At 40.4% G+C, this 26,725-nt stretch overlaps 2 protein-coding genes across 4 annotated transcripts; one reads left to right on the plus strand and one right to left on the minus strand.

The window, feature by feature from the left end:
• The first annotated feature begins 899 nt into the window (after window positions 1-899).
• Window positions 900-19,157, plus strand: arhgap1 (Rho GTPase activating protein 1). Its single transcript, XM_069181508.1, has 13 exons — window positions 900-1,008; window positions 6,199-6,359; window positions 8,095-8,190; window positions 9,647-9,734; window positions 10,161-10,292; window positions 11,076-11,162; window positions 11,724-11,822; window positions 12,716-12,820; window positions 13,306-13,382; window positions 13,824-13,901; window positions 14,351-14,479; window positions 15,185-15,288; window positions 16,710-19,157. The coding sequence occupies exons 1-13, from the start codon at window positions 920-922 to the stop codon at window positions 16,887-16,889; spliced, it is 1,425 nt and encodes a 474-aa protein (XP_069037609.1). The 5' UTR covers window positions 900-919; the 3' UTR covers window positions 16,890-19,157.
• LOC107075820 (SPRY domain-containing SOCS box protein 3) lies at window positions 13,066-25,465 on the minus strand. 3 transcript variants are annotated; one of them, XM_015338569.2, is made up of 5 exons: window positions 25,229-25,465; window positions 23,995-24,155; window positions 22,675-22,806; window positions 21,732-22,003; window positions 13,066-21,430 (listed from the first exon to the last, which is right to left on the minus strand). In XM_015338569.2, the coding sequence occupies exons 2-5, from the start codon at window positions 24,140-24,142 to the stop codon at window positions 21,197-21,199; spliced, it is 786 nt and encodes a 261-aa protein (XP_015194055.2). In that variant the 5' UTR covers window positions 24,143-24,155; window positions 25,229-25,465; the 3' UTR covers window positions 13,066-21,196. The 3 variants fall into 3 exon arrangements, with proteins under 3 accessions (XP_015194055.2, XP_015194051.2, XP_015194056.2); XM_015338565.2 differs by having other exon boundaries at window positions 21,732-22,006; XM_015338570.2 differs by having other exon boundaries at window positions 21,732-21,922; window positions 25,229-25,463.
• Window positions 25,466-26,725: the final 1,260 nt, after the last annotated feature.

The following is a 26,725-nucleotide window of genomic DNA, read 5'->3' on the forward strand; positions in this document are numbered from 1 at the left end:
CCTCAAACAAGTCTGATGAAGGTGTAATCTGGGATATAATAATAATAATCATCATCATCATCATCATCATCTTTATTTTATATTAAGCCTTTAACAGTTGCTTCTCAATGCACTTTATACAATAACATGAATAAAATACATGAGAGGAGATAGTAAATGAGGGTGTGAAATACAGTAGGAAAACAAAGCAGCACATAACCTGGACTTTTGGAGCAGTGTAGTTCACTGCTCTTTAGGGAGTGGTGTAGTGTGTGCAATATGAGTCACTCCAATCTAACTGATGGGGGCAGAGCAGATATACACCTGTCACACATATAGCAAGAACACTCACTACATGTAGAAGTTGGGGGAACACATGCATTTATAGAAGCTGCCCGTAAGAAAGATCATAGGCCTGAATACTGTGTACAATTGTGATTTACATGTCATAAAAAGAAAACACCCCTGCACTGGAGTCACTTAAAAGAGAATTGGCCAGGGTTGTCCCACATCAACGTGTTCAAGGAACTTAATACCTTTAGTCCTGAACGACTGCAAGAGGGCTGGATGAAAGCACGAAGAAAGCTGAAGGATATTCACACGGTCAGTCCGAATGAACTTCTTCAGGATCAGTAATGAAAACACAGACCAGTGGCAGAAATGGAAACCAAGGGGTATCTCTTCAATACTGACACATGAGACGCTTCTTTACTCAAAGAGCGCAACAAGCCTCAGCACAGAGAAGGTTGTTGGCTGATATGGTGCCATTTCTTAAAAAGCAGGCTTTGTTACTAGAAGCCAACGACTTCTTCTTTCACTACCTTCACGCAAGGCAAAGAGTCGCTGCCAGAGATACCACTGTGCTACTAATAGTAGTGCGCAGGCGGAAGCAGTTTGGGAGCGGTTACCAAGGAGAAGCCTGCATCCGCCTTTAAACCGGATGTTTGCTTGTCACAGAACCCTTCGTTTAAAGGAGACCTGCTGCTGCCCTGCGTGTGTGTGGTGGGAGTTGTCTGTCAGAGAAAAAAGGTAAAACCTGCAAACTCGAGCTTTTATTTTCACCGTGAGCTTTTTTCCATGTCCACGAGTTGATCGATGCACGTTTTGTGACAAAGGGGAATACGGTACTTACTGACTGCAACGCTTATAGGTCCGACACGATTACAATGATTTGGGGGAAAAGGCAAAGATCATTGCATTGCAACATTTACCTACCAATATAAAACATCATAATTAACGTCTTTTGTTTTGGTACTAATAGTTTTCCTAGAAGCAGATTCATTCGTGCCCGGACAGGTGTGTGCTTTCAGTTAGGTACCTGGTTGTTTGTCTTTTTGCGAGCTGAGCGAGGTATTTGCAGATGTTAAATGGATCTGTGTAGTTGCGCGTTTGTGATTTCAAGATGAACAGTTGGTGGGCTGCTCTGCTATAGATCAGAAAGGGTTTGACAGAATTGTGGTGTGTTTTCTTCCTCCAACTGAAAGAGGTGATGTCATCTTTGTTTTTGTAGAAAACACTCGTTTTCGACACTGTATTTCAGTGCGGTTCCACTACAGCTCTTCCCTTTGTTATCTTGCATATCTGTGCATTTTTTTCTTACTCGTACGTCTAATAACGGAAATATTTGTATTTATTATAACAGCATTCTTAGAAATAATAATTACATCCTAAGACTTAAAAGACCTACATTTTTTCGTACCCTTTGGTTTCTTTGCTATTAGTGTTTTTGATAAAAAAATGAAAATGAGCCTCTAGACCCGGTCAGCCTCTGGACAGATTGCTGTAGCACTGCGTTCGCCACTTTCTGTGCAATCCAGCCGGGATTGCCGTGCTGGGCGATCAACACTTCCAGAAGGCTTGCAGAAACAGAAAAACTGAAAGGTTGTGGACTTCACCAAGGCCACACTGAGCAGAAAGGGTGGGTTCAGAGCGCCCCAGCAGTGTTCCTGTGTCAGAGAATGTTCCTCCCTACGTACAGTGTCGCCAGCAGCTGTATCAACCTGCAGCTCACAGCTGGCAGCCCACTGGAGCTCAGCAGGTGTGAGTCTGGACAGTATCTATATGGGAGACCTCCTGGGAAAGCTAACATTGCTGCTGGAAGAGGTGTTCATTTGGACCAGCAGGGAGAGCTCACCTTGTGGTCTATATGGGTGGGGATGCCCAAGTATAGTATTGAGGACATTATACTGTAAAAAAAAAAAGCACCATCATTCAGATGAGATGTAAAACTGAGATCCTGACTCTTAATGGTCATTAACAATCCCAGAATGTTTCTTGAAATTTCCCCTTGGTTTTTACCATTCGTGGTCTCTAATAATCCTCATCTTTGAATTGGCCTGATAGTTGACATGTGGTGAGCATACAGATGCACTTTGGCTGCCATTGCATCATCCAGGTGGGGGCTACACATTGGTGGTGGAGGGGAGTCTCTATTAGCTGTAAACCCCTTTGAGTGGGACATGAGCTCTCTATAGGTGTAAGGTTAATGTCCCCATCAGCTGACCTGAGCTATACACCTGTCAGCATAGTGCTCAACACATCATTCCCACATGCATTGTTTTGTGTAAGGTCTGTCAATGGTGAAATCCGGGACAAAAATGCTCACAGAAGACAGAGGTTTAATTTCTTACCTGTCAGCGCTACCCCTGCATCTTTTTCAGTTAGAAGGGGAGCTGAGGTCATTCTGCTGATGCATGAATTGTTCCTTCCTGGAATTTCTCATGCTCATTCTCATGGAGTCAGTGCAGTCAGAGAACAACTTCACTTGGGGGATGAGATGGCTATGATGGTTCTGGATCGGTGTGCTATGCCTTTGCCTTAGTTCCACCGAGCAGTACTAATGAAACAAGTCCATCAGTTCACTAATTAAAATGTAAATAACATTATACGTGTGCCCAATGAGCTATTGATATAACACAGCAGACAGTTGTAGTTGTGCATCAGGACTTCAGTGCCTTCAGTTGTAACAGTGATACAAGTCGTATTTGTTATAAGGTAGATATTATGCTATTTTAATCTTTCTTTGATTGCCAATGCAAACTTTAATGAGTATTTAAATTGCATCCTGTACTGGACTCTATGATGCAGTTCTGTAGACTGTTGCTCAGAGATTAGATTTTGATGCAGTGATTTTAATTTTTAAAAATATTGCTATTGCCACTGCCAGCAGAATCATGTATTATAAATAAACCTTTGCAGTTTGTGTACATTGTAACAGTACTGCTACTCCAGGATCAGTGCATCTGATTTGATTTACATGCTCATTTGAAACTCACTAGGATCCATAGGGGTCAGTTTATTGACCTGCCACTCCCTCTTGCGGAGGATTTTGAAGAGGACTGAATCATTATTGCCATCACAACCCCCCAGTGTTGAAATATCTGTTATTTGAGCTGACCTTGACAAAGTTTTACATGCAGGAACAGTACACAAGCATAAACACTCCCTACCCACCCATTCTTGCAATGGGAGGTCAAAGTGAGCTGTAAATACTTTTCATAAATGGCCCAAATTTAAAAACTGCAGGATAAAAGTAAAAGCTTGAAGTAGTTGTGAAAAAGATGTTGTGCAACTCAGTTCAAGGTGGTGTGATCACAGGAAGCAGGGCAGTGGCACTGGGTTCTCAGCTATTTCTTGGTTAACCTTGTTTTCTGAGTAAAAGTGTTGCTAGAGGGATGTGTATTTGGGCAGACCCTTTTTGCTTAAGTCCCCTTTATTCATGTTTCAACACGCAGCTGTAATGTGACCACTTTTAAGTAAAACTTGTTTGAAGAGGAAACATTATGAAACATACTTGGAAAGACACATGCCTCACTCTTCTGAATCTGGATGTCTGTATCGGGTATGTACTGTATGAAGCAAAGATGTGGTCATCCAAAAATCTGATAATATAGTATGAGGTTCTCAGTAAATAGAGCCGACTCAATATCACTTTTGTAGGCTACCGGGTAGTTTTGATACTATGCAGTAACGAAGGAACACAATTTTTAAATTTTCTTTATGATTTTAGGTACATGCTTGCAGTACACAAATATTTTTTTTCTGAAACTTTTATCTATATTGTTTTTAATTGATAATTGTACTGCTTCTTAAATGCATTCCACAACAAATCTCATTTTGTTTTAGTATGCAATTCAAGGTGCATTCTTAAAAGGTGTACTGGTATTAATATCATAGTATAATTTTCTCAGTGATTGACAGAGCCTGGGTTTCTTAGTTCTGTAAAATGGGCTATTCAGGGAAATTCAGATTGGTGTGTTTCTGAGCCTAAATTCATAACTGAAAATTAATATATTATTAGAACATTATTTCAGTTAATCCCTGAAGCTTTACCACGAGTTTGTTTCACAGGTTAAACATTACAAGAATTCATAAAATAAACCATCTTCTTCGTAAAGTGGTAATTATCATTTTCCCATCTTTTAATGCAGAAAGTTCTCTTTTGAAGTAGTCAAGACTTTTATTAGCCCCCAAGAGAACATTATGACATTCAGAGAACAAACATCTTGCATAAATTATTGATGGTAAAATAGAAAATTCTCAGCTAGTTTTGTTGAATATTCGGGCAAGTAAAGCCATACAGTTGTGTGAAACAGACTTTGGTACTGTCTTGATGGACTTGATAGTCCGTCCTTAAATTGTTCAATTTTCAAACCTAATGACACCTTAATTTCTCCCTTTTTTACTGGATCTCTAACTTTCTTGAATGATAGTTTCTGTTTCTGAATGAAGGAATGAAGATGCAGCTGTCAGTGAACAGTTGACCTCTTGTGTGAATTCCTTTAACCAGAAAATCACATGACTTCTGTTAATAGTGAGCTGGTAGGTACAGGCAGATACCTGATCTCATTATCATGTGACTCTAAAAGATAAGGAAAATGAATATAGCATATAGATGAATGAAATTCTAGGTTAATTTAATGTGGTTAAAAGTCTGAACTAAAAGTATATAAACTATCCGGTATGTATAGCAGAGATATCAGCTGTCATGTCAAAGAGTTAGGAAATGTCAGATGTTTATGAGTGCTTTTATTTTTATTATTATTATTATTATTATTATTATTATTATTATTATTATTATTAAAAATAATAATAATGTTGTGTGATTTTCTATTCAGGTGAAGTAGCACAGATGGAGAATAAGATCTCTTATTCTCTATGTATATATACAATTGTGTATAAGTCTTTGGATTCAAAGGACAGGCATATGTACAGCTTATATAGCTAGTAAAGACCATCATTGTCACAACCGTGGTATTTGTGTGCTTTTGTGTTCTCAAAGAAGACACTCAGACTTGCATTTGGTAAGATGTCCCAAAGCAAGATATCCCTGCAGACTGTCCCTCAGGAACCCTTAACGCTCCCATTGTGCAGCCTGTCCCTGCACACTGCAGCTGGAGATGAAGCTTGGCAGCTTATAGCACTTGTATGATTATATGATTAAAGCACTTGTATTCACAGCAGCTTGGCGAGGGAAGCAGAATATTTCAGAATGTCTGAAGGGGAAGCCAAATGCATGTACAAATGTACTTCCTTCTCAATGCAGGATATGACAATTGCTCCTTGTAAATCTGTAGAATTCTACCGAACCTGTGAAAAAAAATAAAATGCTGCTTTAAATCTGTAAGCTAAGCCTCTTGTTTCTTTCTTCTTTCATACTTATACGAAGTATTTTATCCAATTTATTAAAAATAATGGTCATTACTAGTATTCTAAATCAGCATGTTTTTGCTCCATTACATTTCCTCTTATCTTACAAGTAGTTTTTGCCGTGTAAGAACCGAAGTGGAAATTCTCTGCATTCCTTCCTAAGTGCATACTAAAAACCTCTTAGTTTCACATCCTAGTGGAGATAGTGACCTCGTTTGCTGACTGTGTAAATTGCTGTGCCTAGTTCTGAAATATTCCTGTGAATTGTCACTTTTTCAGTTTTTTGGTCAACCTTGGTGATGCTGACGTTTCTATTTTTGTTAAATAACATAGAAGTGACTAAAAGCTGCTCCTCAGCAGCGAAGGCCACAGTCCTCGTTTTAATGTACGGTCTGTACCAGATCCCGGCGCTTTGTAAAGCATTTCAAAAACCAGATTGCGCAGGCTGTATGCAGCAACAGAAAGCACAGAACATGGATGTATCCTTTTAAATCTCTGAAAAAGACTGTGTGGATGTGCGTCCTGCAGCTCTGGGAAGATGTGTACCTGACAAGCGTGTCTGGTGCTCAGTTGCAGGGTGGAAGTGTGGACAATGGCCTCTGACCCCTTGATAGACCTGCAGGATGACCTGTCCAGTGAGGATCCAGCCAATACTCTGGAGCAGCTCAAGATCTCCACGTTGGCAGAGAAGGACTGGCCTTCCGATGAGACGCAGGAAATGAGCAAGTCGGGTAAGTTGTTACGCAGGCTGTTTTTTAAAAAGGTTTGGCATGTGGTTTTGCTGTGCTTACCGCTGTTGTAACTTATAAAGCTCCACATACAGTCCTTGTGAAATTTACTACCTACATTACCAGCCATTGGATGACTTTTTTCTACACTTTTTTCCATGCGATTATTGTGATCTTTTGGAAAGATCACACAGTTGGCTTTTGTAGATCTGGTGAGTATATCAGATATAAGTCGCAATTCCAAATACTGTATGTAAAAACAAATGATAGCAGATCTAGGAGTAATGTGTACATCTCTGGTTTCGGCATCAAACAAAATGCTGGTTGCCTTAGTAAAATGTTTTGTGCATTTTCCCTGGCTGTCAAAGGCATAAAGTATGAGGCAGATTAAAGCAATTCCACTTCGTGGGCTTACTAAATCATGACTAAAGGGGCAACGTGATTAAAGTTGAAGTTAAGTTAAATTGAAGTTAAATTTTTAGCAATTGTAATTCCTGAAAAAAAATTAAGCTTATTTCATTTTTAGAACTAAGCTCATTAAACACAGGGCGAAGAAATACTTGGAGAATACTCTAGACAGATACTATATTAGAATAAAAGTTAATTATTAATTTATAGGAGAAGTCTATATACTGGACTGGAGGGTTGGATTGGCACTGTAATAGCATGACATAGTGTTTCTGAAAACGGTGAGCTTTGACCTGTGCTTGTCGTAAATTCACCTCTGGAAATACTGTAATCTTTTTGACTGAGGATGGAATTCGGGTTTATGATGAGATCTTTTCTGCCCGACACTTGCACCTTAACACTGCAAAGTCCAGTTACAGTATTTAATTTCTTTGTCATTGATTGTTCTTTTCACTGCTTTGTCTTCTGTCTTCTGCTGGTTATTGTAAATGAAAATCCGATCTTACTTGATTTATCTGGTTAAATACAGCATTGTAATTAATGATACTCCTAATAGTAAATGTCTTCATTCTATTAGCCTCTATGGTTCTGTGTTTTGCTGAGGTGTTACAGCAGAAGGACTGGTCAGCTGAGGAACTTGCAGATCAGTATCTGTTCTGCATATTTAGTGGTTGACTGGAGCCAATTCTATAGCAACTGTGTTTCTCTGAAATCAGTTACGTTTGCTGCTAATACAGAAGACCATATAAATAGTACCACTGTCTCTCTTTTTTTTTTAAAGTTCTCACTACTCTTTTGACAGGGTGTTTTTAAAATGAGTTATGCACTCTGGATTTGATATTGTACAGAAGACTTCCACTTCAGTACCCTGTCTGAGTCTCTCAGCAGTCAGGCCTGTGGCATTCAGCACTGCATTACATCATCATCACCCCCTGCTATAGAATCGAATAGGCAAGATTTAGACTGCAGTTAGACTTGGCTGATGGTGAATTAGCATTTCTTCACAGTCGCCACAGAGGAGCAAACTGAAATCAAGTTAATGGGCTTCCTCATTAAGCAGTGAAGAACCCATTAATGGAATATAAGTCTGAAAGAAAATGAGGTGGAAAGCACTGTGTTGAACCTGAGCATGTTATTCAGGTTACATCACCAATGACTAACATAATCAGAAAGAAGCGTGTGTCGATGCACTTCATTTTGCTTGAAAAGGAGGACAGGGCGGGTGCTTGGGTTGCTTTATGAAATGAATCACTGAGCCATAAATGATTATATGCTCTAGCACAGTATGTAAGTGCCAGTAATGACTCATTCTTCTGATTCTGATTTGCAGACACGGATGTTTCCAAAAAGTTGGATTCGGGTCTGCACTTGAAATGGGATGATCCATACTATGACATTGCAAGGCATCAGATTGTGGAGGTGGCAGGTAGGATCAAGAGGGTGCCTTCCATTTTCTATCAGTGTGATGGGGGGGGGAAGGAAAAAATGTTTTTCAAAGGAATAATATGCACAACAAATTACAACTTATCTGATTAGCTTCATGGAAAGATTGTTCGCAAAAAGATGTTTTTAGAAACCAGTGTGACTCATGCACTTAATTTTGCTTGGTAAAATAGTTGAATGTAGGAAATGTAGAAAACATACCTCACAATAATAGCTTTCTTCACTTTTTTGTTTTTCCCATTGAGCACTATTCAATAGAGATATAGAAAGAGTAACAGAATTTGGTGAAGTGTCCATTGATGGTTTTGAAACTGTAGCCATTCTAGAAATTCTTGGTTTACTGGAAAAAAGGTGCCTGTAGATTATCTGAACTAAAACTACACTCTGTTTTACCCTCAATGTCATTTTCTTTCCACTGCCAAGCAAATCGAATCCATTCTGTGCATCAGAGAGTCAGAGTTAAGGAGGCAGGTTCTGCAGTTCGCAGCAGAACAGGAGAAGCTTGTGACCAAAAAGACTTTCACACAGAGAAAGACTGTGCAAAACTGAAGAGAGAGACAGACAAGGGGACACTGAAGACTTCTGTGATTTCCCACCAAATAAACATGAGAATTCTTCTTAACAATGCTCACATGACCCGATCAAAAGCACTAAAATACCATCTGATCCAGGACCCTTCCTTTGATTTTTTTTCTGTAAGCTCTTTCTGAATTAAATTTGGCTATTAAAAGGGCTGGAAGTCAGACCAGATGGATATAATAGATATAAGTATGTTCTTGGCAGTTCCCCTAAAATGTGGTGTTAGAATCTCAGAGGGGGAGAAAAAGCTTATGCTCACAATTGTGTGAGTTCACAAAAGGCTGGCTTTTTAATTTTATTTTGCAGAAGAGGAAAATGTGGGCAGGCTTTGTAGGCAATGTGAAACTCAGCAAGGCCTGTATCTGTGGGAGGTTTTTGATGTCTTTCTCTCCTGTTGGGAAGTGACCGTGAATGAAGGTCTTATCTGAGACCAAAGTTCTAAAAATAAATTTCTGAATGAAAAACAGCACAGCATATGAGATCAAGGAAAGTCACAGACCTGCTGCATGAATCTTGTATACTGAAGGAAACTATGTAAAGAATGACATATGGACTGTGGTTCCAACATTTACACGTTTGACAAACAAATTTCTTTACCATTTGGGGGAAGAAGCTGAACAAACTTTTAAATTTCGGTAGATTGGGCAGAAAATGTGTGAATACCCAGGGATGACAAGGTGAATGAGGGGACGTTTTACAAATAATTAGCTCTTTAATTATACTATAATATTTCTGTTTTTCATTGCAAGATTTTGCTCTTCAGTAAATAAAATGACATTCATTTTGTTTTACATATTACTCTGTTGCATAGCTAGGCGAGTCTTTCTCTTGCATTAGCAGTTGTATTCTTTTGTGTAAAGGTGATGATAACTTTGGCAGGAAGGTTATTGTGTTCAGTGCCTGTCGGATGCCTCCACACCATGAGCTTGACCATCACAAACTGTTGGCGTGAGTATCTGTTTCCTGCTGATTATCATTCTCGGTTCCTCTTACAGCAAGCTGGTCAGTTCTGCTTATGAGCGCTTTTTACATTCATGTTTTGCAGCGAGTCAGATAAATTCTTTTGGAATTGTTTAAAATGCCTTAGTTGTGCATTTTCCCTTTTCTTTCATCGTTTAGTGTTTGCAAAACACCAGAATAGCAGCTTCTGGGCTGATGGATTTTTTATTGTTAAATTGCTTGTTTCTATTGTTTTAAATGTTCCTAGTCCTGTATATGTTTTTTTAGCCCGTACTGCATTTTAAAGTACTGCTGTTATTATTGTTCTTCATGTATAAATCTGGATTATATTTATAGGTTTGACTTTTTTTACTTTTTCATCACATGAAGCATATGAACTTATGCAGGTATGCTGTCATCTTCTGTCTTTCGCAGGTACCTGAAGCATACCCTGGACCAGTATGTTGAAAATGACTACACTCTCATTTATTTCCACCATGGGCTCACCAGTGAGAACAAGCCATCCCTCACCTGGCTCAGGGATGCCTACAGGGAATTTGACCGAAAGTAAGTTGTACACTCTTAGTTATGAGTTGCTTTTACATAGTTTCACATATCAAGTACAATAGAAACTAAAAGGTTGTAGAGATGGAGTTTAAGATATAAAAAAATCATTCTGCATTTGTAAGTAGGAAAAAAATACATTCCACCCTAAATGAAATTATTTCAGGTGGGTACCTGTGGCTGTGTCAGCATGCGTAGGCTACAAAGGATCAAGTTTTATTCCATGCTGAAAAAAAGAAGAAAGAAAATGCAACGTTTCGGCCGTGGAGCCTTCTTCAAGACACCTGAAGAAGGCTCCACGGCCAAAACGGCATGGAATAAACCTATTACTTGTCCCTTAAATGAAATTATGCCAGATTCATGACTGATACTACTGTAATTCTTCTTCCTTGGCTCGGATGCAGACATGCTGACCTGCTGTTTGCACTGGTGACTATGATGTAATGAAACCAGGTTGCTGCTATATTAGTGGACCAGGGATCCACTAATCCTCTTGCCCAGTGTGTTGAGACAGCACAGTTGGCGCTGTCCCTTGGACAAGAGGTCCTGAATATCTGGACACTATGCTCTGATGTTTGTTAGAGTAGAGATGTTGACCAGGATGTCCTGACTAAATTCCTGCTGTGCATTTTGAGCTGCCTAAATCCCTAAAGAATGGATGTTGTGTTTCAGTAGTGGATGAAGTGTGTCACTTCCTGTTTGTAAAGCACTCTGGTATCCTTTGAGATCAGAAATCTTATGCTAACTCAAGGAATCGATAATGATTATTATAATGGTTGATTTCAGGTACAAGAAGAATATCAAGGCTCTGTGCATTGTCCATCCCACCACTTTCATCAGAACACTGCTTATTCTTTTTAAGCCAATTATCAGGTAGCTTTTTGTCTTTAACTTTTTTGATGTCCATGTTATTAAAGAAATACTGCAAACTAAATTGTAATGCTTTAAAATCCTATACTCCCAATATTTTTACCTTTGTCACCCTAACTATGCCAAATACTGCTCTCGTGTTCCAGAGATGTTGAAAATTTTAATGAGCTACTCAATTTTCACTACATAAAAAAGAAACCATCAGCAGACATTACAACCGACTGGCTTGACTGTCCTGTTATGATATAATATTTAATTAAAGTCCATTTTAATTTTTTTTCTGTTGGATTAATAAGACATTCTACTGGTTTTCTTACCAAAGGTTGACTGGATTAAATAAACATGAACACTAATGGTGCTCTTCTAGGTTAACACACGTCACCTGTTGTGGGATGTGTCAGCTGTAAATTGTGTTTAGCACAGTTCTGCAATTAAAGTGCCTAAACATCCATACAGAAGTGCCTATTAGTGGCTTTAGACAAATGGGAAAGTTAGAACAGTATAATTTATGTGATAACCACTGACCAGCTCTAAAATGTTCTTTATGCCCTGTATCCTTGCCAGCTGGAAGTTTGGAAGGAAGATATTCTACATGAACTATCTGAGCGAATTGGAAGAATACGTCAAGTGTGAACAGCTGGTGATACCCCAGAGGGTCAAGACGTAAGATGAATGTTTTTTTAAATAAAAATTATTTAGAATTTTGTATGTAATTTCTTTCTTTGCTGTGCGTTTTTAAAACAAGTACTAAAGCAGCACATTATTGCTTCTCCATGCCAAAAAAATAAGTTTAAAGTGGCTTCTGAACACCTTGTCTATCAGTGATGCTGTCATTACAAATTGAAAGCTGAAAAGTCTTGGGGAAATTTGTGCAAGGAATCTGTGAAAATAGTCTCTGTGTTTTTCAAGGCTTTGTATTACCGAATGGCTAAAATGAGAATTATTTTTTATCAATCATTAAAAATATATTTTATACTGACAAGGAAACTTTTAATGTTGATTGTTTTCAGTGATTTCTGAAGGAAATTAATTATTTTAATATTATTAATACCTTGAGACCCTAATGCTCAACAGATGGTGGAAGGTTTAGTACTGAGTAAATGTATCTATTTTTGCAGTTAAATAAATTAAGATAATTACTCAAGTATACTTTCCTTTAATGAAAATGTTCTTTATATTTACATACACCTGCATTTGTACTTGTTTTGTAACGGTTACTTCCTAAATTATGTTTTTGCTCATTAAAAACCAACTTTGAAAAATGAGGCACATAGAGTACTGTTTATATACAAGTAGGTATGTTTTTGTATGATTGAAAGGTTTGAGATTTTCCAAGGGTGGCCCATAAAATAATGCCCTGCATTTTCAAAACGTTCATTCTCACAGAAAAACAATTAAACGTGTTTAACTGGGAAATCTAGGGCTGTGAGTAGTTTCACTGCAATACATTTTGACCGAGAAAGGAGTGTCGTTCCGGCTGCCTTTCAAATGATAAAATACACATTTGTTTCAGGTCAGACACTGTGCTAGTTTTGAAAACTATTTTTTTTTTCCAGTTATGATGACAAAATCAAGGCTGCGCAGAAGGTCTCACAAGCACAGAAACCAGTGCCGCCACATTCTCCACTGCCAGCCCAGCAATTCGGGCTCTTCCTCTCACAGTGCGTTCACAGCTTTTTAATCCGTTTTCCATTAGTGGTAAATATAAAGCAGCAATGTTTCCATTTGGTGTTCAACACCTGCACGTTTGACTCTTCATAAGCATGCTGTTTTTAGTAGAGACAACTGTTAACTTTTATGAGATTGAAAAAGTTAGGAATGGCCACGTCACAAAATGAATACTTTGGTCTGCCAGTCACAAGTTAAACACCCAGGATGTGATATAGACTTGTTCCTAGTGAAAAAACACCTTTAAATCCAGACTTTATTCAGTAATTTACATGACAGATGAGACAAAGAATTCACTGAATCCTTGGCAGGGGAAGGTTTTTTTTTAATTGCTCATTGTTTTTGCACAATTTTAAACATCTAGGCTTAAAAACACATTTTATTTTTAGTTTCACACATTCTGGCCAGCCTGAATCTGTGTCTTTTTTACAGTGCAATGCAGGCACTGATTGGTGTTTTGTATTATTTTGGAGAGCAGATTACAGGAGAAGAGTCCAGATAAAGACAAAATCCCCCTGGTAATGCGAGAGACGATCAGCTATTTGAGGGAGCATGGTGAGTCGATCCTAGTGAATGCTGCTTATTGCTTCCTGTTCCATGACCATAAGAAATGATGTGCTAGTTGGCGACAGAAGTTAAGAAGACTGACTTCAAAATAATATAACAGCTGTGCGTTACTGCTGTGCAAATTGCTGTTTTTTTGTTTTGCCCTAATTCTAGACATCTAAATGGTGTATATTATCCTGTTTTTATTATCTTATCACTGTTGAGTTAATGCTGGTTGCTATGATTGAACTCTTTTAACATATTAACCTGAACGGAGGTGCCAGTGTTCCTCTGTTACAGCGAGTGAAGAACTCATTTAACAGGGCCTGAAGTGTTTAATGAAATTGCTGCTTAACCAGCTGTGTTTAATTATCCCAGAGAAGTTAATCAATCCAGAAGATAATGTCCCTTTTCACATATAATATTCTTCTGTTGCCTTTTCTATCTTAGGTCTCCAAACAGAAGGCATATTTCGAAGATCAGCCAATATATCCTTGGTCAGGGAAGTCCAGAATAAATACAATATGGGTAAGCAATGTACTGTAAAAGAAAAAAGCCATCTCAGATGCCTTGAAATATATTCAGGCAGCAACGTGCTGTTGAATCACGCGATATTCACATTTGTGTTTGAGGTCAAGGTCTTGGTGAGGGTTTAACAAAACTGATGTCTACTTTAGAGATGTTGTTTTGTTAAAATATGAAATGAAGTGCAGACATTTCAGTGTTTTGATTTACTTCGGTTTCAGTCTAATGTCGTGATTGTTCTTCTGGCACACCTTTCGAAAATGTAGAAAAAGTCTAAGACTGTATGCTGCTGTACATCTCCATGTGCGCCAGTGAACCTACGGAGTCTGATGGGGAGTTTTTGATTTTGAAGACAAAACACCATCTATCCATCCTGACTGATTCTGTTACGTAAGAGACACATACTCTGTGTTGGCTTGACTGTTGCTCTTCTTCCCTCTCCATGCCTCCAGGGGAAAAAGTGGATTTCCTCCAGTATGATGACGTCCATCTTGTTGCTGTCATTCTTAAAACATTCCTTCGGGAATTACCGGAGCCCCTCCTCACCTTTCGGCTCTACAATGACATTGTCAATTTTCACAGTAAGTTGCTGCCAACCTAATTAGGAGCTAACAACAGGTTATTGACTGTATCCCTAGAAGTGCCTAAATTAAGAAATACAAGATCAGATTTCTGAGTTACGGTTCAAAACATGAGTGAAGGGTGGCCCTGCATCTGAGGAGCATGTTTGCATGTCTGTGATGCAGGAATTACTGACACTTGAAACATTTCCTAAAATGGCCTGAGTTTAGGAAGGCATGATAGGGGAATGTTGTACTGACAAATACTGACATACTCATGGGCTGAGTAAAACAGAAAATAACCCAAATACCATGAAAAGGATTTTAGATCCTTTAGATGTTTGCATTTTTTTCTTCTTCTAGATCCCCTTAGTCAAGAGGAGATACCTTTAATCAGTGTGTAGAGGGCTCCGTCTTGACTGAGACAATAACCTGCATGCTCCTATTGATGACCACAGTCAAGACAATACAGGAGGAAATGAGTGGCTACATGCGTTTGAGAGTCTTACAGGCATTTTCCCGAGTATTCACTCTAACATCCTGATTTTATGCAGACATACTTAAACTTGGTCACTTTTATAAATACCCCATGATTTTCTTACCCTTGAATGGATCCTTTTCACACTAAATGTTGAACAGCTATTTTGTTGAAGATTAAAATTTAAATTTAAATCTTAAAACTAAATCATAAGGTGCCCGTGATCAAAGCCGTGCTCTTATCTGCAGATGTGGAAAACAGCAGTCAGGTGGCTGTACTCTGCAGCATGCTTCAGACGCTCCCAGATGAGAACTATGCTACTCTCAAGTATCTCATTCAGTTCCTGGCGCAGGTAAGAATTTGTGACCTTCTACAAAAAAAAAATACACCTTACACCTTTTTGGACAGGAGAAGCGATGTTTGAAGTATATACTATTTTCGGTCTGAGAAAACAAGAACGTTTTGTGTGGTATTTCTTTACAGATGTCGCACAGTCCTGTTTTTCCTCATACCATTTCTGACTTGAAAACATAAAGAAGATATATTTTTTGAAACTACATAAGAAAGGATACGAACAAGAGGAAGCCATATGGCCCATCTAGCCCACTTGGTATTTAGTAGAGAACTGACCTGAGGATTTCTTCCAGCCATTACTTGAAGGACATCATCCTCAACAACATGGCTAGATAGTTTGTTCCTTCAAAGTGCCTCCTTTTATTGGTTTTAAACTCAGTTCCTCAGAGATTCCACTTGTGTCCTCAGTCATGTGCCATTGTATAGCCCTTCAAGGGGTTAATGCTTCCCCGGCGCTTAGCGTGATGAATCAGATTAATCGGACGCCTAGTACGATCTGATGCTTGTCTTCCTTTAAGGAAGCCAGTTTGATCAGAATGAGTTAATCTCTGGATCGCAGATGCTAACCTATTAGCCAGAACTTTACAAATTATTTTAAGGTCCACATTTAATCAATCAATCAAAGTTTATTGATCAAATGCACAACAATACAGCATGCAGGAGTAGTTGCTGGCAAAAAATAAGGTTACATAATAATAGATAATAATGTAATAGAAATTGAATAAAATAAACACAGACAAAACTCAATATAAACAGAGATGCTATGTGTCCAGGGTGTATGCAGTATACTATGTCCACATAGTGCAGTGTGCACAGTACAGTGAAAACAGTATCTCCATGTAGCCATTACGAGTGATTTGCTAAAGGAGCTGCAGGTTGGCTAATAAGCTTAGTGGACGGTAGTTTGAGCAAAAGGATGGGTTCTTATCTGCAAACCTTTTTACCCCTGGTTAAACGTAGGGGTTTGCAGGTGGTCCTCCCAGCGTAGATGCTCAGTAACCCAGGTGATGGCATGAGAGGACAGCTGCCATTAGTTTGGAATAGGTGCCTGTCACCTCTGTTTCATAGGATCTTCTGGAATCTGCAAGCTTACAGTAACACTAGCAAGAGATGCGTGGTCCCTCGGATTGATACTTTGTTGGGGAACTCGGAGTGTAATGTGCACCTGCGACCGGTGGGCATGTCAAAAGGAGTCCAATTAGGCGATCATAAAACAGAAAATAATTAGTGATTTCATTAAACAAACAGTCCTTGACTGGACCAATTCAATCCTTCTCCAAAGGTCTTAAAGGTGTTGTTTTAATGAGATCTTTAGATCTTTAGATCTTTAGAAACTGATTTAGGTTTTATCCCTAAGCCTGCACAGCAGAAGTTTTCTGCCTGAACAGCTGCTATGAAATCCGCCCGTTCTTGTTGCAGGTGTCCGATCAGAGTGGGGTAAACAAGATGAACAACACTAACCTGGCTGTGGTGTTTGGACCAAACCTGCTGTGGGGACGAGACGCAGCCATGACTCTGGGTGCCATCGGCCCGATCAACAACTTCACAAGGATGCTCCTGGACCATCACAGCCAGGTCTTTGAGCAGACCAGCCCTTAGCTCCACACTGGTCTCTCGCACTCTGCAATCTGCCGCCTTGTACACCTTCCCACGCCCATAATGTACAGTAGCTATTGCCAAACACACGCATTACAGAGAAATAATGGAACGTACAAAGTCTTATCAGCAGGATCCACTGAGAAAAACACAGTACATCCCTTTAGTGAAAAAACTATAGGAACTATATTTCTGCTCTCAATACTTCGAACACCAAGAAAGAAACATTTGGCACACCTTACAAGTCTGGTACTGTTTAGCTGAATGCCACTGGAATCACAAAAGCTTTGACGGTTTGTGATTCACAGTTAATTTTTATAATGGTACAGATAAACACTACCATATATATATAAAAATGTACTGTATATGTATCAAAATACAGACTAATCTTAAGCAAGCAGTTGCAAAATAAATTGTTTTTCTTCACTGATGCTCTCGAACAACTGCCCAGCTTGGCAAAATAGAAAGCATTCAGTGCAGTGTTGTTGTTTTTAAAGATGCCTTATACTGTTAAGTAATTAACTTGTTTTATTGAAGTTTGATTTGAATTGATTATGGTAGGCATTAAGGAGATACTGAATATGACAATATTTGGTGAGCAGTACTTTTCAAAATACCATATACATTTACTTGGTTGACCTGAAGCTCTGTATATAAGTTCCTTTGTTCCTAATTGATCATTTATATTATGAAACATAAAGCCTTTAGTTTGCAAGGATAAAATCAGAAACTTGGTTTTACAATTTTGAGCTAGTTTTAAAGGCAATTAAATGATAAATGGGCCACTTAAGACAAATTGTATTGCCTTTTTGTAATGTATAACTCACATATATATTTATATATAGATAATGTGGTTGTTTTCATTTATATATTGTTTGTAGCCTCTTGAGCATTTCTTCATGTCTTAACTGTTTGCCTTGTGTGACATGTACCATTTTATAAACCTTGGACTCCAACATATCCTTATGTTAACAGTACACAGAATTGGACTATAATTATTTTATGGTGTCCAAAATGTCTAAGCCATCGGAAATACACTGATAATTAAATTTTAAGAAATTCTGAATTGCTGAGTTTCTTAAGTCTATGCCAAAAAAAACCAGAAAGTTAAATTAACAAAATTCAAATTGCTCAGTAACACTGTCAAACTTTCTTCCCAACTCTCCACACTGACATTCCAAACAAAATACAAAAAACATTCTATGGAACTGAAGCATTTTCCGCTACATAAATGATTTTAAGCCTTTAGTTCTCTTTAAAAGCAAGGCAGAAGACTGGATGGGTGGGACTTTATGTAAGGGGTGATGAGGTTTTTTATGTCTTTAAGCATAAAGTATTCAACATTTGTTCTGTTACTGGTCAATTGATCTTATTTCCTTGCTGTCTTTCTCTGTTTATCAGAGACATTTTCGGATCCTGTCCTGCTGTTAAGCACTGCAGGTAGTACCTGATACAGGACAATGATGATGTGCCATTTTTTAGTCTGTGTCAGTAAAGGAAACCAAATATTGAAATGGTTTTGAAAAGTGTTACATATGTGGCCACTTTGAAATAACACAGACCTGCCAGGTAAATCTGTGGATCATTTGCTGTCTTGCTGGTATTTCAGATGCTTGTAGTAAACGTTCCAAATCGCTTCTTAAAATTGTTCTTTCTTTTTAAGGACTTCAAGCTAAAACATTCAAGCTTAAAACAGATCAGTCTTAACTGTCTGGTTTTGTGTTTGCTGTTTAAAAAAACAAGTTTTACCTTGGGTCACAAAGATAGTGATGTAAAAAGCAGTGTAAAGATGATCATATTGTCCAGTAGTGTAGTATGCATTTTTTACGGTTTTGAAAAATATGTACTTAAGCAATCTCAGGAGTTTTAGAGAACGCACACTAGTCTGGTCACACCTTGTTTAAGACTGAATCGTTGTGGCATGCTTTGTGCTGCAATGCTGGTAGGTGGCCGTGTGCCTTATTATGATAGGGAAAGACGGAAGTACCTGATAAGTACTGTTCAGGTATTTTAGCTAGGATGTTACAGTTTTGTTTTCGCATGATGGTTACTGTTGTTCCCATCTCATTTGCTTTGTAAAAAGAGTTTTTGTTGCCATGGTGGGGAAGTAAAATGTTGTACATTTTTCTGCTTTAACAGAAGCCAAATTCTTACTCTTCTCTACTTGCAAGTACTGTCTTTTATGGCAAACAATTATTTTTCAAAACCGTTCTTTTTTTATTACCTATTGTGAATTATAAAGCAGTTGAATAAAACTATACGAAGACTGTATACAGTGGTAGTAATGTTTTTTGTTTTTCTGATGTTTACACATGGCAGAAAAGCCATGTGTTAATATATATATATTTCATTTTGGAATGTGTATAGTACAATCTCCCAGAAAAACGCCTTGGTTTAGAATCATTCAAACTGCCTTTTACAATAATTTGAGTTTGCTTATAATAAAAAAAAAATCTATCTTTAGTAGTGAAAACAGTGTATATTGTTTCAGCTTGAAATGTTTGGTAGTTATACATTCATTTCTTTAAAGAACTGACTAATTACGTGATTACAACATAGGAGAGAAACATGACAGCTCTCCTCAAACCTAAAAACAAAACTAAGGCTTCTCTGGCATGAATTCAGCACTCCCAACAGCTGAACATTAGTAACAGAAATTTGTATATTTTGGATGAGTTAAATATTACTAATATTATTCTAAATAATTATGAACATTTAAATTAATCTTTAGCATTTTTTATTTTAAAAATGTAAGATTAAAACTTTCAACAACATGATTACTGCCTTGCAGGCCTAATGTCTGGATGTGTTAGGCTTAACTCAAATTTTAATCATTAAGAAGGCCCGTGGGATTTTCATGCTACTGTTCATTTTCATTACCGTTTTCAGCTGAAAATACAAGAAACCCTTCAGGTAGCAATGCTGAAGAGTAAAAAGGCAGGACAAGGTTACACAAGTTTTGTCTTTTAAATCCACCTGAATCTGTGAAAAATATTTCCATCTGAGTTTTAGGCCAGATGTCAGGGGGACTACTCTCAGGCTAACAGTTGTCCCCGACTTTCTGTTGAACCTACTCGTATTTTAAAAGTGGAACTACATGCAATGTAAAAGGATATTAATAAAGCAAATATTGCACAGCCCATTTTACTGGCACTTATTACAGGATTTAAAGCTATTGCCAACTCTTCACATAAAATTCTATTTTTAAAAACTTTTCTGGCATGAATGCACAGCGCTGGCAAAAGTGGTGATAAAAATCTAAAATCCCAAATCCATAAACTCACGTGCACAGCGACGGGCATTTTGTAACCGTCTTCATTTTCAGGAAAATTCGGTTTCCCTTCTGTTGCCCTGTAACAGACATGTTTTGGCCTCCAAAGTTCCTCCACTCATCGTGCAGATCAGAAATGCTCGGATTGCGAAGTCTGGAGAAGCAGCTACTGCTGTGGTTCAGAGCCTTCATCTGCCTGTTGCCAGAAAGCCGTGTAATCCTGGACAGGGACACAGCAACCTGTAGCAGCACTGAATTGTAGTGCATGAGATGAGACTATGCCCTTGTGTGGGTGCACCAGGACAAATACACACAGGGACAATTTATGGACACCAATTAATCCAGCCAGCATCTCTTGGGAAGGTGGGGGAAAGCTGATCACCTACAAATTACCCACACGACAGATAATGAATGACCAGAGAGTGTCTATGGCCAGCATCCTGCCATCAGGCTCAGATACAGTCCAGCAGCTCTTAGTGCTTTCGGATCTGTGCTCATGTCAGAAGACCTTCTCCAGCACCTGACCTACTCCTTTTCCTCTGTTTCACTGAGATTTCAGATCAGCTGTCCGGGTAAAAACTGGCCTTCTTCAGTTGGCTTATCTGGAAACCGGTACTGGATGTAATTCAGTATATGCTTTTATTTTCTTTTTCCTGCTGTGGGGATTTGTACGAAGTGATGCCAGCAACTTTTAGGAGTCAAAAACCATGCTGCTATTTGTCCCCAGCCACTTGCATCAAGTGCTTTTTAAGTCCAGTGCTTTTAGAGCAAAGCTTCATGTTACACTCCAGGACAGCTGGTCCAGTCAGCTAACAGTGCCAGCACAAGCATTATTAAAAACCTATCAAAACTCAGCCTTCTGGGTTCCAGACTGGCTCTTCTCCGACTTCATCAAGAGCAAACAACTGTGGTTCCGAGAGTGTCACCTGTTCATATCGCAGAGTGAGCGAGGGATGTCCGCAGCACACCCTGAGCTGGTCACGTCCTCACTCCGAGCGAGCACACCCTGAGCTGGTCACGTCCGCACACCCTGAGCTGGTCACGTCCGCACTCCCAGCAGAGTGCGAGAGGGGTGTCCGCAGCGCACCCCGAGCTGTTCCTGCAAGGCTGCGGGCAGAGGCAGGCGGTCTGTGACGGCCCTCTGTCCCAGCGTCTGCGCGATGGCCTGCAGGCAGTGCTCCTGCAGGGAGGTGAACCGGCAGGTGCGCAGACCCAGGAACAGCTCCGTCTCGGGAGCCGTGGAGCTGACCAAGGGGTAGAGAGGGGCTCCCACCTGTGCAAGCAGAGAGGGAGAGGGGCGTGAGCTCATCTCAAAGGACTTTCCACTTCTTCTCAAGCTTGTCTTTAGTATTAGATTACTAAAGCCCTGAACTAACTAATTCTCAAGAGCAGCACGGTGACGTTTAATCATGCATCATGGTTCTTCAACACCAGACAAAAACAAACAGCCGGACACTCGAAGTGGAAAATTCATTTCCCAAAACACCCTCATGGCAAACATTAAAAAAAGCCTAGACTCCAACACTATCGCTGGCCAGATTGAAGACCTCACTCGGCCTGTCCCGCCGTCTCACCTGGTCCAGACCGGAGAAGGCGAGCCCAAGGCTGGATCCGTTTCTGTAGAACACCAGGGTGCCCGTGTGCAGGTTCAGGAGAACGCCGATGACGGTCGACTTGTCGTAGAAGGGCTGGGTGTAGGTCCTGCTCTCCCCTCCGTGCCAGACGGAGCCCTTATACGACAGCCCCCAGCTCTCGCAGTCCATCCCTTCAGAAACACAGCAGCAGAGCAGCGTGCTGAAAACCTGACAGCTGCAGGCCTGGTGCCCGGACACACAGGCAATGGGGACTTCTTGCAGACGACACCAATCGACAAAGAGAGGAACATAAGCCTAACTTCACGTCACATCAAGAGACAGGGACAATTAGAGGCACCGAAATGAAACTCGACAGGACAGTGCGAGACCTTCCCACCTTTCACGGACATTGCGTTGTGGGGGCACTGCAGCACTTTGCTCCACAAGTATTTCTTCAAGAATTTTTATGAACAAATAACGGCATTTTGTCATCAGGGTCAAGAAATATATATTTTTTCCTTTCTTACGTAAACATCAAAATTTATCGCCACACATAATGCATCTCCGTTTTTTTCCTTTTCCTCAGCTTTTTAAATCTTTTCTAAGATGTAAACCGACACCACCTCAGTCTCACTGACTTTTAGCCTAAATTCCACAGGAGACCACAGGCATGTTCTTAATCCCCAGAGGTCTAAAAATCTCAAACACCTGTTTGTATGAACTTCAGGATTTCAGGACAAATATATCAAAGCCTGTTATCTTATGAGGAATAACTGACAAAATAACCTTAGATCATACTGCAACACTTAGCAGACGCACCACCACCCCGTCACTATGTGCATTTGAAGATGTGGTTTTCTAAACTTACTATCTGCACAGCTGAAGGACTGTTTATCAGAGACAAACAAGCACAGGATTTGTGGAGAATGATTGCCATTCTCACCCAGCAGGTCGATGAACTGGTAGTTCCCGGTGTGAAGCAGCGCTTTCTTGGTTCCTAGCCCTACCATCACAGACGAGCCACACGGAGGCTCCAGGAACTCAATCTCCCAGTAGTGCTCTCCGTGACTGAACCCTGCAGAGCACAGACACAAGGAGCTCACAGCCACTTCACAAACCTCTTCTGCAAAACTGGGTGCTCGTGCATGGATGTGGGATTTTGCTGTACTGATATAATGTGAAAATATTATTTTTAAAAGAAAGAAATGTGGACTGTAGTTGATCATTTTCCTGTCAATAATTCAAAATGACATCCATCCATCATGAGAAAAGCCACTTATTCCAGTTAAGGGTCACAGAAACCCAGAGCCTGTCCTGGAAACAGGATGGCAGACAGGAGCATACCCCTGTAGGCCTCTCCCACTCATGCACACAGGGACAACTTAGAGCCCTTAGAGAAACAAGCCAGGATGTCTGTTTAAGTGGAAGGAGACTTGTGCACCTGGAGAAAACCCTTGTGGGTGTGAGGATAACATGCACACTCCACATATAAGGATGCCCATGCCAGACTTGAATCCCTGAACCCAAGTGCTGCAAGACAGCAGTGCCACCGGCCACACCAACATGCTGCCCTAAAAAACTGCAGGATTTACAAATGTTTAGAAGTGTTTTTTTTAAACTTGTATTTTATTTAACTTGTTGTTGGGGCTGTTCTGTGTTTCCTTATTGTCTTTGTATTGGAGCATACATGCAAATAAGCATTTTATTGCACTTTGCATGTGACAAATAAACTGAACTGAGAACTGAGAGAAATTCAATTGAAAATGGAATATTCCCTAAATGGGAAATACGGATTGGAAGGATTGTGTAAGATATATTTAAAGCAGAAAAAAAGGATTGGAGGTATGGTGCATGAGTTTTTAGCATTGCTGCCTCGCAGTTCCAAGGCTCTGGGCTCAGTTCCTGCGGTGCTATCTGTGTGGAGTTTGCATGTTCCCCCCTTCTTCGTGTGGGTGTCTTCTGGGTACCAGGTTCTTCCCACAGTGCAGGCTTTCTGGTAGGGTAATTGGCTTCTAGAAAAACTGTCCCTGATGTGAGAATGCGCAGTGTCCCTCTCAGGGTGTACCCCACCTTGCAAGCCTTTTGCCTGCTGGGACAGACTCTGGCTCCCTGCAAATCGAGCAGTTCCGAAAATGCACTGATGGATGGGTGGGAAAAACAGGTGAAGGAAACAATAAGCAGTTAAGTGTAGCAGTTCGGAGATATTTCCCTTCCAATTGAACGCTCTGCCAGCAAAATGCTGGGACTGGACAAACAGCCTGACCTTTGGTGCCCCTGACCCCGGCTGTGCCTTCGCTCTCCAGGACTGGGTCGGTGTGAAAGTAGACAGCTCGTCGGCATGGCGACAGGCGGGCTGCAGGAGACTTGGCATCCATGTCCCACTCCCAGTGCTCTCCCACGTGGCCGTGCATCCCCGGCCCTGCGCTTTCATAGAAAAAGAAGCCCTTCAAATTTGGGATACTTCAGCCCCACTGTTAGGTGCCGTAACAACACCGGCCTAGAGCCATGGTTACGTCTTACTACTGCGGAAGAGCGTCCAAAGCACAGCTGCTGTTAAATCATCCCTATACCCTTCACTGACACTTGATTCAGTCCACATCTCGTTACCGACTACAAAACCTTTTTTTTTTACCGTATCTTAGAACTGTTCGGGGTTATTTGTAACGTAAAATCAGACACAAGATGTATTCATACGCAGCTCCAGACATTCACACACGGTTATGCCCGGTGCTTCTAAAGTTTTTTTTGTAGGCAATCGTTATAGACAAGCAGTAGGACACGCATTTACTACCCGTGCGCTGCATTCTATGCTGTGTTGTATGACAACTGCACAACCTAATTTTAAGTGCACGGTGGTCATTTTTCTCAAGCCTCCTCTGCGCAACAAATTCTCTCAGGAGTGAGGCTCGGCACAGGCGAGAGGCGACGTGACGGGCGTGATGTACCGGAATTGCACATGGCTGTCAGGAGAGCAGGTACACGACCTGACAGAGTCCCTATTCCTCGCTCTGCAGGAGCCTTTTTGAATCTTGGCAAACGCTGCTTTGTTACAGCCTCGCCTTTCTGCCCGATTTTACAATTCTGCATCACGGGAAACGCATTCCCTAAGGCAAGTCTTGACAAGCATTTGTTAAACCTATATATTCTATGGGCTGTCCCCCTATACGTTCCGTCATCTTTTAATTACAAGAACTGAAGTTAAATAATAATCCCATATCACCATTTAATTTTAATTTACACCACGAAAGAGCAAGAGAAGCTGGAAACAAAGTTACCCTCAACTTCTTATAAAATATTTAACTTCTTTTTGGTATCTGTGCAAAGGATAAACCGAAGAAATAGCGACTATATAACCGAAGAGTAGCAGCTTTCTCGAAGAGCCGAAAATGTGACGCACTTTTGTAACATTATACTTTAATTTCTTCCGTTTAATCAAACCCATAGGAGCCAATAGAACTAGAGGAGTAACTGGCGGTCTGGGTTGTAGTTCGCATTACCTTTCGTCTCCGAAGTTGCGACGTGCTTTTCTAGGTTGCTCTTCCGACGTCAAGCAGGCTGCTCCGCTTTCATGTAGACACAAAAAGAGCAAACCGCATAAAGAAACCGTACAAAACTAATTGCATCTCAGACAAACCCGGCAAACTGCAAGGTTCAAGGTAAAGGGATTGCGGAGCTCGCTTAAACGGACGCCAAACCAGGAGATCCGAGTTACCTGCCTCACGGGGGCGTGGGTGGTCAGCGGTCAAGGGGGAAAAAAAAGTATTTTTTCCACCTTACAACACGTATCTTAGGGTCTCGCTTTTACAGTGCATTTTGTTCAGAACCGAAGCATGATCTTGGACGTTGATAAATCGTCACCACTTCGGCCCGACAGACCCCGAGCCTGCTTTAAATTTCAGGACGGGCCGACCTCTTGCCGTGTTTGAGCCCTGTATGGTCTGAACAGCCTCAACACCTGCTTACATGCAAAGAAGATGCATGTTATTCAGAAAGGAGTGCACCGAAACATTACAAATTTGCCCATTTTTGCATGTGTTTAAATATCTTTGTATAGTGTTAGGGAAAATGGAAAATCCAACTTCAGATCTTATTAGGACAATTGAGAGCACACATATTAATAGTATCATTTGATAGTGACCCACCGACCCATCACCTCTCGCACCATGCAGGTGGGGCTTCACTCTGGTGGGGGTGGGATTCCCCATTACTTGTAAAGCACTTTGAGCGAAGTGTCCAGAAAAGCGCTATGTAATTATAAGGATTATTTGTTTCCTGTTTTGGACTGCTTCTCAGATATACTGTAAAAATACAACTGGTTTGTGGAAAAATACATTCCACACCCATCCCATTTTTAAAACTCCCCATCTTTCTTACTAATAAACAGCAATGACAAAAGAGGTAAAATATACAGTAAACAAGGGGAAAAAACACAGGAAAACTGCATGCTATGTTTCTCTAATCTACCACAGTAAACCTTCATAAAAATGGTCAAGAAATGCACACGATTTTATTCCTGTGCATCTTTTTTGATGGTAGAGACCATTCGGTCTATTTCTAAATAGAAAACATAGCTAGAAACCTGCCATTTTTACCATATTCACAGCCAGCCGGACTCTTGAGTGACTCAGCTGCTACAGGCCCTGTGCCAAGCGCAGGTTGAGCTTTCCGATTGTGGAGTCGCTGGTCCGGGGTTGGATCACATGACTGCCTTCCCACGGTTGGGAGAAATCTGCTAAGGGCGGGGTGGGATTAGCTGGGACAGGCGGCTCTGGGCTCCCGGCATCGCTGGCAAGTCCTACAGCCTCCGGGCAGCTTGCAGGCTTGTGGAGCTGCAGGTGAGGGTAGCACCACACCTCCAAGCAGAGCAAGGAGGCTCCGGCGCGAGGCTGTGCGGCCAGCGACAAGGTAAAAGACGAGAGACACGAAGGAAGGTTGGACTGCAGGAGTCCGCTTACAACTCCTCACGCTCGGCGTTCGCTCAGAGTTTGTCCACT

Source organism: Lepisosteus oculatus, chromosome 21 (genome assembly GCF_040954835.1).
Source record: "Lepisosteus oculatus isolate fLepOcu1 chromosome 21, fLepOcu1.hap2, whole genome shotgun sequence".
Lineage (NCBI taxonomy): Eukaryota > Metazoa > Chordata > Actinopteri > Semionotiformes > Lepisosteidae > Lepisosteus > Lepisosteus oculatus.

Coding starts and splice junctions, on each gene's coding strand:
- LOC107075820 (XM_015338565.2), bottom strand. CDS start 24,142: ATGCACGGCCACGTGGGAGAGCACTGGGAGTGGGACATGGATGCCAAG. Junction 22,807..23,994: donor CGGGGTCAGGGGCACCAAAG/GTCAGGCTGTTT, acceptor TGTGCTCTGCAG/GGTTCAGTCACGGAGAGCAC. Junction 22,007..22,674: donor CCAGTTCATCGACCTGCTGG/GTGAGAATGGCA, acceptor GTCGTCTGCAAG/AAGTCCCCATTGCCTGTGTG.
- arhgap1 (XM_069181508.1), top strand. CDS start 920: ATGTTTGCTTGTCACAGAACCCTTCGTTTAAAGGAGACCTGCTGCTGC. Junction 10,293..11,075: donor TACAGGGAATTTGACCGAAA/GTAAGTTGTACA, acceptor GGTTGATTTCAG/GTACAAGAAGAATATCAAGG. Junction 11,163..11,723: donor CTTTTTAAGCCAATTATCAG/GTAGCTTTTTGT, acceptor TATCCTTGCCAG/CTGGAAGTTTGGAAGGAAGA.